Here is a 15087-nt window from a genome sequence, read left to right as displayed (position 1 = left end):
TGTAGATTGCTTTGGGTAGTATGAACTTTTAATACTAATTCTTCCAATTCATGAGCACAAAATATCTTTCCATTTATTTGTGTCTTCTTCAGTTTCTTTTGTCAGTGTCTTATAGTTTTCAGCATACAGGTCTTTCACTTCTTTGGTTAAATTGATTCCTTGGTATTTTATCCTTTTTGATGCAATTGTACATGGGATTGTTTTCTTAATTTCTGTTTCTGATAGCTTGTTTATCAGTGTATAGAAACACAAAGGTTTTTTTAATATTGATTTTGTATCCTGAAACTTTACTGAATTCCTTTATTAGTTGTAACAGTTTTTTTGGTGGAGTCTTCAGGGTTTTCTGTATATAATATCATGTCATCTGCAAATAGTCGCAGTTTTTATCTCTTTATTTCCAATTAGGATGCCTTTTCCTTTTCTTTCTTTTTTCTTGCCTAATTGCTCTGGCTAGGACTTCCAATACTATGTTGAATAAAAGTGGTGAGAGTGGCTATCCTTGTCTTGTTCCTGATCTTATAGGAAAAGCTTTCAGCATTTTACTGTTGAGTACGATGTTAGCTGTGGGCTTATCACATATGGTCATTATTATGTTGAGGTATGTTCCCTCTCTATCCATTTTGTTGAGAGTTTTGATCATAAAAGGATGCTGAATTTTGTCAAATGGTTTTTCTGCATCTATTGAGACGATTATATGATTTTTATCCTTCATTTTGTTAATGTGGTGTATCACATTGATTGATTTGTGGATGTTGAACCATCCTTGCATCCCTGAATAAATCCCACTTGTTCATGGTGTATGATCCTTTTAATGTATTGTTGAATTCAGTTTGCTAATATTTTGTTGAGGATTTTTGCATCTATGTTCATCAGGAATATTGGCTTGTAATTTTCTTTTCTTGTGGTATCCTTGTCTGGTTTTGGTATTAGGGTAATGCTGGTCTTGTAAAATGAGCTTGGAAGTGTTCCCTCCTGGTCTATGTTTTGGAAGTTTGAGGTGGATTGGTATTAATTCCTCTTTAAATGTTTGGTAGAATTCACCAGTGAAGCCATCTGATCCTGGACTTTTGTTTGTTGGGAAGTTTTTGATTACTAATTCAATCTCCTTACTAGTAATCAGTCTGCTCAGAATTTCTCTTTCTTCATGATTCAGTCTTGGTAGATTGTATGTTTTAGGAATTTATCCATTTCTTCTAGGTTGTCCAATGTGTTGGCATATAATTGTTCATAGTAGCCTCTTATGATCCGTTGTATTTCTGTGGTATCAGTTGTAACATCTCTTTCATTTCTAATTTTATTTGAGTCCTCTCTTTTTTTCTTGGTGAGTCTAGCTAAAGGTTTGTCAATTTTGTTTATCTTTTCAAAAACCCAGCTCTTAGTTTCATTGATCTTTTCTATTGCTTTTTTAGTTTCTATATGATACATGTCTCACTCAAACACATATCATGAGTATTTTTCTATCTCAATACATATTGATATAACTCATTTTTTTAAACTGCATAATATATTATAGGACTTATAACTTATTCAACCATTCCCCCATAGATAAGTAGTCAGGTTATATCCCACTTTTTTCCTATTTGTAATAAAGTTGCAATATACATCCTCTGTGTGTATGTGTCTGTGTGTGTGTATGTATGTATTACCACCTGATTATTGCTGGTAAAGAGAAAAGTTTTTGCCTTACAGATTATCTTCTTGAATACAGTCATCTTACCAAATCCCCTTATTAGTTCTATTATTGTTTATCTGAGTCTTCTCTAGGCATGCAAATAAGATAAAACATGGTTATCTCTATTTTGTAAACTTACATTACTTATTTCAATTTTACAACATTTTTAAAATAAAAGATTTATTTGAGAATCTCTTCTGCAATTCCTACCCCCTACTTTATTTTAAAAATATTCCACCCTTAAAATTTAAGAGATCCATTCAAATATTCCTATAGTTAAATAGTAATTTCAGTCAGTGTTGCTAAGGATTTTAAGATAACTTCTTTTGCAAGACTCCTAGTTTCCCTCTTTTGTTCTTTATTGGGCTAATTTCAGCTAGCTCTATTAAAATTTTCTATTGCTGAAATTTTATTCTTCCAGGAAATTGCTTCTCTCATGTTTTCATAATTCCGCAAATTGTTCATCATTAGTTTAACTTGTTATAAAGTAGTAGGCATAATTTAGAAATAGGATGCTATTTAGGAAATTTTCTCAGGTAGGATTATTTTCTGAATCTTTCAGTTTTTTTTTTTTTTGTGTGTGTGAGGAAGATCAGCCCTGAGCTAACATCTGCCAATCCTCCTCTTTTTGCTGAGGAAGACTGGCCCTGGGCTAACATCTGTGCCCGTCTTCCTCCACTTTATATGGGATGCTGCCACAGCATGGTTTGCCAAGCGGTGCGTCGGTGTGTGCCCGGGATCCGAACCAGCGAACCCCAGGCTGCCGCAGCAGAGCACGCGCACTTAACTGCTTGCGCCACTGGACCAGCCCCTTTCAGTTGTTTTTGAAGTTAGCACCCAAATATACTTGTAGAGAGATTATTTTTAGAAAACAATGAAACAATATTCAAAATATTCTTAAGTATCAAGACAGGGCAGAATAAACTCAATTACTCTGAATGGTAGAAGAACTGAGATGTTCTAATGAACACAGTTGCCATAAATATTACACTATATTAATGTAACCATCCTTCAAAGAACTAGAATATTTAAAATACTCTTTCCAGTATGAGTGATTCCTGAGTTATTATATTTTTGTTTCCAAACATATGGGGAGGGTTAATTAAAAGAAAATTTTTTTATTGCATCATGGTCAGAGAATTTGGTTTGTATAATAATTTTTTGAGACTTACTTTGCGACATTAAGCTCATTTTCCTTCTTCCTGGAGTACATCCGTTAGAAATTCCTTTTAGTGAGGGTCTGTTGGTAGTAAACTTCTCAGTTTGCTTAAAATGCCTTCATTTTCTCCTCATCTTTTAAAACATAGGTTTTTTCCTGGGTATAAACTTATAAGTTGACAATTTTTTTCTGCACTTTGAAGATTTCATTTCAATATCTTTTGGCTTTTATTGTTCCCGAGGAAAGACAGCTTTCAGTCTGTTGTTTCTTTATAGATAATCTATCTTTTCTTTCTGCTTTTAATCATTTCTTTGTCTTCAGTGTTCTTAGGTTTCATTATAAAGTGTGTAATTACAGATTTCTTGTTATTTATCGTGTTTAGGATTCCTTGAGCTTCCTGAATGTGAGAATTCATATCTTTCATCAACTCTAGAAAATTCTCATTCACTATGTCTTTAAATATTGCCATACTCCATTCTTTTTTTCTTCTCCTGCTAGAATTCCAATTAGCCATGTGTTGGATCCCCTTAGAACAATCTCTATGTCTTTTAATTCTCTCTCTCTCTTTTTTTTTTTTGGTGAGGAAGATTAGCCGTGAGCTAACATCCATTGCCAATCCTCCTCTTTTTGCTGAGGAAGATTGGCCCTGGGCAAACATCTGTGCCCATCTTTCTCTACTTTATATGGGACGTCGCCACAGCATTGCTTGACAAGTGGTGCATCAGTCTGCACCCAGGATCCGAACCAGCGAACCCTAGGCCGCTGAAGTGGAGTGTTCGAACTTAACTGCTATGCCACCAGGCCAGCCCCCTAATTCTCGTTCTTATTTTCCACACCATTGTCTCTCAATACTGTATTCTGGGCAATTTCTTGAGTGCCATCTTCCAGTTCACCAATTCCTTCTTCAGCTGTGTCTAATCCATTGAGGTTTCTAATTTCATTATTACATTTTTTTCATTTCTAGAAGTTCTATTTGGTTTGCTTTCACATCTACCTGTCCAATTTTCATAGTTATGTGTTCTTTTGTCATTCTTTCAATAGTCTTTTTAAACTTTTATTTTGACATATTAAACATATTTTATATTCCATAACTGATCAGTTGCTAATATCTACAGCATTTGTGGGATGAATCTACAGTTTATTGTTTCTGTTGCTGCTTGCTCATGGTGGTTTGCTTCTCACGTGTTTGGTGATTCATAATTTTGAGCTCATTTTTCTTGGAATTTTATCTCTAGGAGTTCTTGGTGGCCTAAGTTTAAAGTTCACTCCTCTAAAAGGACATATGTTTGCTTCTGCCTTGGGGAACACTAGTAACCTGGGATAACTTTTAACTACATTTTTAGTTTGGGGCTTTTAAAGCCACATAAGTAGTGTGAATCCTAGCTCTAAATAAATCTGTGTGATAAGGAATTATCAAGGGCAGACTTTTTCTTTTATCTGTTCTACTCATATCCAAGGCTGAGATAGACATTTATCCTTACTGCCTCTCTGTGGGACAAGATTTTCTAGTTCACCTGAAAGTGTTGCTCTTAAGAGACCCTGGCTTTATTCGGGGGTCTCTGATCCAACACCCTTTCCTGCTGAGACTCCACTCAAGCTTTGTCTCTTGATCCTGTATGTGTGACCTACTAAACCTCAGGCTATAGGCTACTAGGAATTAACACTTTATCTCATTGGATTTACACTTCCACATTTTTGGCATCAGAAGAATTTCCTTCCCTTCCACACTAGTTCAGCCATGCAATACAAAAAATACATTTTAAAGGCTTATCCAGACTTTTAAAGTGTGCAATACACCAAGAGGATTTGTCTGAACATCTAGTTAGACATAATGTTGAACACAAAAATCTATTTTCTTGTCTTATTACAGCAACTAGCACATCCAAAACACTTATAATGGTGGTGACAGCCATCATCTCTGACTTGTTCCTAATACTGTGTCTTTGATATTTCACTATTTAATATGTTCACTGTTTGGTTTTGTATAATGGTCTTTATCATATTTAGATTATTTCCTTTTCTTCCTATGTTATTTGGGATAGCTGTTGAAATGTATCAAGTATTATTTGACATGTACTGATAGATTAATTCAGTTTTGCTACTGAAATTTACATATGTACTCTACCACTTTTTCTAAGATTGATAATATGCAAACATGGAAAAAATTCAAGCTGTGAAAATTAAGTCCCCTCTTTCCATTGTAGTCTCAAGTTCCCTAGGCCCATTCTATAATGACAGTTTATTGTGATTATTACCAGAGATATTCTCTACATACTCAAGCATTAGATGTGTCCCTTAACACACACAGTGACATACTACACACACAGTTCTGCACCATGCTTTTTTTTTTACTTAGTAAGACATTTTAGAGAGCTTTTCTACTACTTAAAAATAAAAGAATAACAATAAAAAGAATTTCATCCAGTTTTTGAGTTTTTCAGAGACCAGAAAATGCCTCCTTCCATTTAAGAATAACAGTGTATATATTATCTCCAGCTATCCTAGAATCAATGGTTGTTATAGCAGGAAGACCTTAGAGTAGTGCTGTCCAAAAGAACTTTCTGCTATGATGGAAATGCTTGTTTCTGCACGATCCAATATGGTAGCCACTAGACACATTTCGCTACTGAGCACTGGAAATGTAGCTGGTGTGACTAAGTAAACGAATTTTTAATTTTAATTACTTTTAACAGCTACATGTGGTTAGTGGGTACTGTTTTGGACAGCTCAGCTGTAAGGTCATATAGGATATCTTCCTGGTTTTGCAGAAGAGTGATCTGGGCTACGGAGAAATGTTTCAGTGGTAGAACCAAGATCGGAACTCAGACCTCCTGTCTTTCTCTTCACTCGTCTTTCAATTTTGGCTTAGCTGCTACTTCAGCCTAAGTATTTATGGGTATAGGGAAGCGACTCTCAAAACTAATATGATCAGACCCTTCAAGATGCTGCTCCTCCTGGGATTCACGGAGTCAACCCCAGTCAACATCCACCACTCAGAGTCAGCCTGGTTTACTTTAGCTGCACATTCCCTACATCACTAGGATCTCTTAAAGCTTTTCCACAACCATACTGTCACTCCTCTGGTTTGATACTATCGTTATCTCACAAGGAGATGCTTTGCTGGAGTTTCCTCCACTGCCTCTAAGCAACCCTCCTGCTGCTCCTAGGTTATTTTCTTAAAGTCCCATTTCTGATCACGTCACTTTGCTCACAAGCCATCAGCAGTTACCACCGCTCACCAAATAGTCTAAAGTTCTTAGTTGAAGGTCCTCTATAATGTGGCCTCATCTTTCATTTTTAAATAAATTTTTCATTTCGGAATGGTTTTTAGATGTATAGAAAAGCAGAAATGACAGTTCAGATTGTTCCTACATATCCTGAATCTAGTTTCACCTGTTAACATCTTACATTACTACAGAACATTTGTTACAACTAATGAACTAGACATTGGTATATAACTCTTAACTAAACTCCATACTTTATTTGGGTTTCACTAGTTTTTCTGCAGTGTCCTTTACTGTTCACACCTAATCATCATTGTCCCCTTAGTCTCCTCTCTTCTGTGACAGTTTTTCAGACTTTCCTTGTTTTTCATGACTTTGACAGTTTTGAGGAGTACTGGGTTTTTCCTATATTTTTCTCATGGTTAGACTGGGGTTACGGGTTTTGGGGAGGAAGATCCAGAGGTGAAGTGCCCTTTTCATTGCATCATATCAAGGGTATATGCTATCAACATGACATCACTGGTTTACTTGGCCAAAGTAGTGCCCATACCAGGTTCCTCTGCTCTAAAGCTACTTACCTGCCCCCACTCCATACCCTGATCATTGGAAGCCAGTCACTAAGTGCAGTCCACTCAAGGGGTGGGGAATTAGTCTCTATCTCCTTGAAGGGGTTGTGTAACTACATAAATTATTTGGAATTATTCTGTAAGGAAGTGTTGTCCCTTCTCCCTCATTTATTTATTCAGCTTTTTATGTATATCAATATGGACCTAAAAATATTTATTTTAGACTTTGTGCTATAATCCAATACTATTGTTATTCACGTTTTTGCTCAAATTATTCCACCTTTAGCCATTGAGAGCTCTTTTAGGTTGCTCCTGACACTTTCAACATGCTGCCCCATAGATATATTTCTTTTCTTAGTACCTCTTTTTGGTACTGCGAGATGCTGCAGGTTCATCTTCTATATGCCCTGCTCCAGTCCTAGAGTCTGCCAATTCTCCAGAAGCCCCAGTTTCTATTATTGGAGAACGGTGTTAGAAACTAAGATCTGGGTGTTAAGTCTCATCTTCGTTGTTAGCCACACATCCCACTCAACTAATTCTGATGATCACCTATCCATGTGCTCCTTGTCTCTACAACACTCTCCCTCCACTCACACTGAAATCAACAGGAGCTTACCAGCAACATTTTTTATTGTGCTGACTAGAATGTTCTTCTCCTTCATCTGGTGGAAATTCTGCTCCTTCCATAAGGCCCCATCCAAAATGCCCCCTCTTTCCTGTTGCCTTTCCTAAACTCCCACTTGATACCCCACAGTCCTCTGTATGACCAGGCCATGAGTCATCTGAGGGCAGCACTGTGACATATTTAGTTCGCTATCTCTAAGCTCAGCAGTTAGCATAAGCAAATCAAATGGTTGTTGCTTAATGAACATTAACTGACCAGATTAAGGTCAGTGTAAGATGTACTCATTAGGGTCTATCAGGGAAAAAGACAGCCTCCCAAAACAAAAAACCTTCCTGTAGAATCTGTGTGCCAAGGGACCCTTCTTGGTCTCATGCCTGAAGAAGACATCCTGTTTCAGTCACATGCTATTGTGAAAACCAGAAGGAAGAGACTTATGACTTTCATCCCTCAAAACGGGCCTTTTCTGTTCCCAGTTCATGTATAGGTCCACAGATAAGGATCAGTCAAATCAAACATACCATAAGGAAAAACTCGCGTAGCTGTCCCAAGTCAGGACACCTCAACAAGAGACAGGCAGCAGCCCATCTGCAAATGAAATGATTATCTTGTGTAGGCATTTTCCTAGAATCCTTCATCTCCTGCCTCTCTCATTCAGTCACGTCTACCGTCGAGGTGTTGGGGATGCACAGATAGCAAGATGACCATGGACGCAACTGTATAACTGAGACGCTGGGAGACGCTGGACTATTCTGTGACTTTCTTGTTGGTGCCAGCGCATAAGGAGGAACCTCCTCTTCATTCTGGGGGGTGGGAAGCTTTTGTTCTGAGGTGTGGAAAGGGCTGGAGCCATTGCCATGAGAAAATGGGGGTGGGCATTATAAAGGGGCAGGCCGGAGGGGCCAGCATCTGATTTTTCCCAGACAGTGACACGAACAGTACAAATGGTCAGTGTCAGGAGAAGCAGCCTCCAGAGCAGAAGTTGTACCCTCTGCTCTTCCTGGATGATGCTAAAGCCCTTCCTGGATGATGCTGATGATCTTCCCGGAGCTCCCTGATCCACCTGTGTTCACCTGCAGCTGCAGACACCTCCCAGCCCACTGATGGTTCTCATCTCGGGTCCTGAATCTCTCTCCTTCTCTGCCCAGAGTACAACCTGGAGGTTCTTAATTTCTATACAGGCGATCCTCAACCACAGGGTGATGGGAGACACAGGATATATTCCCCTGCCTCCTTGTTCTGGGAATGGTGTCCTGGTTTCTCAGAAGGACCCCCAGAGGACTGAGCCCTGATTGCAAACAGAGCTGCCATTCTTATTAATGTACCCTTAGCTAGTGTTACTCTCTTTCCCTCTTACATTCCCTACTCGATTATCTGTACTTTCTAAGATCAACTCCCATATAAACTTCCTCCACCCAAGTCCTTGTCTCAGCATCTGCTTTCAGGAAAACCTAAATTCAGATCTGCTACCAGGGCAAGAGGGAAGACCCAGAGAAGAGAGGCAGCAGTGGGCAGCTGGGTTAGGCAGCTCGGAAAGAAGGAGTGGGGGGAGGCAGTGCCAGGAGAACCTCCTAGACATGCCTAGGGACTGAGAAGGACAAGCAGACCAGACACTGCTGCCGGGCAAGAAGCATCTGGCCACACAGAAGAGAACCAGGTACGATCCTGCCCTCACAGAGCTCGTGATCACAGAACATCCAGCCACTGCTTTTCACCCAGTCCACCTGTCATCTCAGGGATGCTCACCTATTCAGGCTATCACCATAACAACAAAACACACATAACTTTTGGCCAAGAGATCTCTACCTTGGCATCTTGCTCATTTCTAGGTTCTGAGTCCTTGTTCCATGATGTCATCAACATGGCTTCCTAGATTCCAGATCTATTCCTGCTCCTGAGACGTGACTTGGCACGTCTGGACTCCTGGAGGTCCCTACGCCATCCCCGTCTTCTTCTAAGTGCCAGCGTTTCAGTTAGTTTACTCATCCCAAACTCAGCCCCCTCCTACTCTCCACACCCAGCCCCAGCACAATCTGAAGCCGAATTTCTGGAAACGATCATGCCTGATTCATCTTAGTACCACCAGGTATTGGTACCATACCTATTTATTTGTGCTATGGCAAGTTAAAAATACTCATTAATATGCCCAGATATTGATTTCTAAATACCATTCTCTAATAAAAGAAATCAGGGCTCCTTGGAGAAGGGGTGGTTCCAGGGCCAGAGTAAGTAAAATATAAGATGAACCTGGAGCATTTTATGATGCCAGAAAGTAAAGAAGTGCTAAGAAAAAATATATGGGGCAGCATGTTGAAAATGTTGAGGAGCAAACCTGAAAGGGCTCCCTAAGGTCAAAACTGGCAGTACAGGACCAAACCAAAGAATAATGACAGTATTAGATGACAACATAAAGTATAAAATAAGTATCCTGTATCCCTACTGATATAAATAAATACTGAATAAATGGGGAACAAGGGACGACTTTTCCTTGGAGAACAATTCCAACTAATAAATGTAGGAGTAAGGAAAATGGAAGATCTCCACTGGACCACCACAGGAATAACTGAGGCAGTCATGCTCCACCAATTAAAATTAGTGGGAGAAGTTGAAGGAGAAACAAGATATTTGCATAATCTTAAGGTATCTCCGCCCAAATAAATTAATTACAAAGAGAAAAGCACTAACTTTACCATGAAGAAATCTGGCAGACAGCACCTTCACCAAGCGATCAAGGATAGCATCTCCAGCGATAAGACATGTTGACATCATGTACTCCCTGGAATGCTACACTGAGGAGGATACATCATCTCCGGGCTATTCTTCCCCAAAATGTAAAACATTAATCTAATCATGAGAAAACATCAGACAAACCCAGACTGGGGGCCATTCTACAAAATCGCTAATCTGACCTCTTCAAAAGTGCCAAGGTCATGAATGACAGGAGAGACTGTCACAGATGGGAGGAGACATGACAACTGAATGCAATGTGGGACCTTGGATTATATCCTAGAGCCGAAAAAGGACATTAATGTGAACACTGGTGAAATCCAAATAAATTCCGTCATTTAGTTAAGCGTCGCACAGAGGTTAATTTCTCAGTTTTGATACTTGTACTGTGGTTGGGTAATATGTTAATACTAGAGGGAGGAGGGCGAAGGGAGACAGGAACTCTGTACTTTCTCTGCAACTCTACTGTAAGTCTAAGATTAGTTCAAAATGAAAAAGTTGAAAAAAAAAAAAAACCTGACAAATGGCCTATGGGTGTAAGTATTAAGACATATAGTGAAATATAAAGATGATCTGGAAGATCTTCAGAGTGCTACCAAGGCAGGAAACAGCATAACACAGCAAAGGATTTTGGAGCCAGAGAAGCTGAGAAAATGATGAAGATCTGAGCTAAGGTGGCAGCGGTGGGCCTGGAGACTAGCGGGGAAAGTCCACTCCCCTAGCACAGAGGGAGGCAGGCAGTTTTCTAAGTGCTTCCTGCACACTAATTGACTGAGAAATGGGATGAGTTTGGCACATTATCTATGGGAATAGGTTGTCAACATTTGTGACTCACAGAATTTGAGGGATGAAGGAGAAGGAGCAATCCAGGACGACTCCTAGGTTTCTAATCTGAGCAGCTGGCTATGTGGTTCTAATACTATTCATCAGGGTGGAAAACAGAACAGATTTGGTGGGGAAGAGGAAGAGCAGAAGCTCAGTTTGGGGCAGGTTGGTTACAAGGTGTCTGTGTGACATCCAGGTGGGCAAGTTTGGGAGGCAGTTAAAAAATAACCTTACTTACAGCTGCAAAGAGAAAGCTATTCTAGAGATATAGATCTGAAAGCAATGATCATACAGGTGATGGCTGAAACTGTAGGAGTTGATAAAATCACCCAGGATGAGAGTGCGAAAGAAAGAGAGGAGGGCCAAGGATGGAAGACTGAGAGACGCCCACCATTACGGACAGAAGAAGAGCGTGTGCAGAAGACTGAGACGCGGGTGTCAGAGGTGGAGGAGAACCAGGAGGGCATGAGATCACAGAGACCACCGGGCTGGGAAGGGGAACCAGGTGTTCAGTAGTGTCAAGTGCCATAGCATAAGAGGAAGTCAGCATTGACACTGGTGACCTTGGAAGGAAAAGTTGGTGGAAAGATGGAAGTGGCACCCAACCCACACCTTGGAAGGGAATGATTAGTGATGGGGAAGCAGATACATGAGTGCCAAACATTCTTTTGAGAAAGTTAGGTGGGAAAGAAGGAAGATAGAAAAATAGCCAGAGGGGAACTCAAGGTCAGAGGGGTCACCCAAAACTCTTGCCTCCAGACTGATTCCTCCCAGGAGTTCCTGATGCATACTTTTAACTGCAAACAAGTTCTCTCTACTGGGTATTCTGCCTGTAGCTATTGAATGTGTATGTATAGCCTTAAACCCACAAAGGGTCTAAACTTGAGTTGACAAAAGAAGCATCACCTCTGTTGTGGATCACCTTTTCAACATGAAGGTTGAGATCTGAAATGATCTAATCTGACTTGGGGGCTACACAACGTGATGCTGGGCAGTTTGTAACTCTTCCCAGGGGCAAGATTACCTCATGGCCATATTCCATTACTCCATGGCCACGTTCCACTCTGGCTTTGAAGGCCCAGCATAGAACATTTTGAGACAGTTTCAGATCCTGACTAGGAATTTGCCAGAGGAGTTAAAAGCTGCAGTCACTAGGAGAGATGCTCAATGAGGCTCACGGCTTTTCCACATCTACCTGTGCCAAAGGGTTTTCATTTCTTCTTCGTGCTCAGTTGCATTTACAAGCCTTTAAATATTAACACTCGTTAATATTGATGTTTGAGTACTAAATCAGGTTAGCCTCCTAGAAATCACTAGATTTTATATTATTCATTCACTCATTCAATATACATTGACTAAGTGCTAGGCAACCTGCTAGGACTGGAGAAGACCAGATAGATAAATAAGACATGGGTCCTGCCTTTGAGACGCCCACACACATTTACATAAACAGCTACAAACAACATGGAATGTCTTCTAATAAAGGCATGTGTATTATGCATACGTGTGTGTGTGACTGTACCTGTGGGAACACAGAAGAGCACATGGCTATCACCTCTAGGTGTGATTGTGTTGTCGGGGGTGTGAGAGGGAGGCACATTCAATTGATTCTAGAGATTGCAAGATGAGCAATAATGGATTGCCTTGGTGGATAAAGGAGGCAGTAGGGCCTCAGAGGCAGAAGGAAGATCATGGGCAAAAGGATAGAGGTGTTAATACGCACGGCCTACGTAATAATGTAGCAATGGCATTCATAAAAATAATAAGACCAACAACAATGAAAATGATGAGAGATATTTATTGGGCACTCACTGGGTGTCAGGCACCATTCTAAGAGCTTTACATTGCACGAGCCACATGTGTGGGAGTGGCCAGAGGTGAGGCTGAAAAGACAGCTCGGGGTCGGGCGGTGAAGTGTTTCAAATGTTGTGCTAACGGGCCTGGACTCTGTCCCACTGGGAGGGGAGAGCAAGTACCGGCAAGATTAGACTTACAATTTAAAAAGGTTCCTCTGCGGTTGTGTGGGGAATGGGCTGGAGGAGGTGAGATGGGGGGCAGAGAGGTGAGTCCAGAAGTTGTTTCAATAGTTCAGACAAGTGAAAATGGCAGGGAGGATGGATGCAGGAGAGAATTTGGAGCAAGAAGAAACGGGCCCTGGAGACCTCCCACAGATATGCGGGTGGTAAAGAAGAAGGGAAGAGGTTCTATGGACTCAGAGGCAAAGAAACATCTTTAGGAAAATGGATGAGCTCAGCGTGAGGTGCACACAGGTGGACAGCTAAGAATGAAAGTCTAGAACTTGGCACAGAGGTTTGGACAAGAGAGAAAATGGGCACCAGTGAGGTGAGAAGTCCAAATTCATTCAAGATAAGATAGTGTCATTTGACACCAAGATCATCCCTGAATTCTCCTCCCCCCACCACAGGCTTACGTTTTCACATGAACAGCTGTGAACTGACACAGGGATACATCCCTTTCAAAAGCAACACACCTAGAGACACACACAGAGGCCGAACATCACAGAGGCACATACTCCCACATACTTGCACTCAACCTAAAGAGGGATACACAGAGGAACACACACACACACAGGTCCATTGGTCACAGAGGTGTGTACACACACACACACACACACACACATATAGATCCATAGGTCACAGAGGTACACACACATGCACACACACCCCCTACACATGTAAATATGCCTATAGAGGCCACAGTGTACAATTTTCTGGAGAGGGTGAGGCATGTTTTCCCGTATACAGTGGAGTCTATTCATCTCCCCAGCTGATGACCCTCGACTGCTAGTGGGAGCAGCCCCATCTGGTCATCAAGACCCCCTTTGCAGTTCATTCATATAAAACAGATTCCAAGAGGACATCTACAGGCTCCACTGGTGTGTTATCCCACACTCTACACATTCATATTCCACTCCAGGTGAACTGCTGCGAACCGAGAACAACTCCTTCTAAGCAGGAGCAAGTGATCCATCCACCTGAGACTAAGGACATCCACTGCAACACAACTCTCCTCTCACCAAAAAGCTTCTGCAGGACTTGTCCATCATACAAATCTTCAGCCAGGTCTTTCACAATGATTCTTTCTCCAACCAACACATCATTAATCCAGTCAATTAATACCTACAGAGAGAGAATAAGAGAAGAGTCATAGAGTATTTTCTTATAGACTAGCTTTCTTATCCTGGACAGTCAATATCTAAATGAACTTTAGATTTTGAAAGCAGCAGAACCATCCACATGACCCACTATGTGGACAAATAGCTAAGTGTGAGCCCCAATGGCCCTGTTAATTTTCAGGTGCAAACTCTTCTAGTGCTGGTGGCAGCAGTGTCCCTGCTAACATCTTCTGGCCCCCTACCATTCCTTACCCTAATGGCCAGCAACATTCACACCGTGTTTGGCTGTGTGGCTTTGTACCAGGCAAGGGGATAGTCTTTGGAGCTGTACAAACTGTGGTTGAAACCCCAGCTTTACCCACTACCTGATTTGTGTACCTCTGTCATCTATGGACCTCTGTGGACTTCTGTGTGTGTGTGTGTGTGTGTGTGTGTGTGTGTGTACCTCCGTGATCTATGAATCTAAGGCAAGCTACTTATCTGCTCTGAGCCTCTGATTCCCCGCCTCTAAAATTGAGGATGAAAATACCTCCCACAGCAGGTAGCAGAAAAGAATTACATACGACAGGGGTCAAACACTCAATAAAGGCAGATCTTACTAATAAGTGAAGCACTCTCCCATTATGACATTTGGCCAGGTGGTTACTGCCACCTCTACGTTTAGGAGGGGAAATCAAACACAGACGTAAGCAGATTCGCCCAAGCTCCCAGAGCTAACTGGACAGAGACAGGAATGGAACTCTTGCCCACTTCATTCTAAAGCACATGTTCTCCCCTGCGCCAAGCTACCTCTTCGGGGGCCAATGCAATCTCCTCTCTTGTCTGTATCTTCCAGTTGTCATGATCTGAGAGCCTCTGTGGTCAGGCATTGAGCAGAGGCATTCCACGTGAGATCTCATTTAGTTCATCCACACAACACCCCTGAGAGACAGGAGTCATTTGTTTCGTTTTTCAGGTAAGGAAACTGAAGCTTGCACAAGTTAAGTCTATTGCCTTTCTTTTTAATCTTTTCTTCTTTTTTGTTTAAGATATTATTTATATACAATAAAATGAACCAATTTTAAGTATATCGTTCAGTAAGTTTTGGTCATTGTACACAGTTGTGTAACCACCACCACAATCAAGATACAGAACAGTTTCCCTACTCTAAGAAGGT

General features: G+C 40.9%; 1 protein-coding gene across 2 annotated transcripts in view; it reads right to left on the bottom strand.

Moving 5' to 3' along the window:
- The window catches only part of PARVA (parvin alpha), a 144751-nt gene that overhangs the window by 32823 nt on the left and 96841 nt on the right, over positions 1–15087 (bottom strand). For both annotated transcript variants that reach the window (XM_058545999.1, XM_058545998.1), the window contains exon 4: positions 13833–13935. In XM_058545999.1, coding sequence (XP_058401982.1) covers positions 13833–13935 — 103 coding nt within the window. The remainder of the gene's footprint in view (positions 1–13832; positions 13936–15087) is intronic.

Source organism: Diceros bicornis, chromosome 7 (assembly GCF_020826845.1).
Source record: "Diceros bicornis minor isolate mBicDic1 chromosome 7, mDicBic1.mat.cur, whole genome shotgun sequence".
In the NCBI taxonomy this organism is placed as follows: domain Eukaryota; kingdom Metazoa; phylum Chordata; class Mammalia; order Perissodactyla; family Rhinocerotidae; genus Diceros; species Diceros bicornis.
This window is presented reverse-complemented; position numbering and strand designations above follow the sequence as displayed.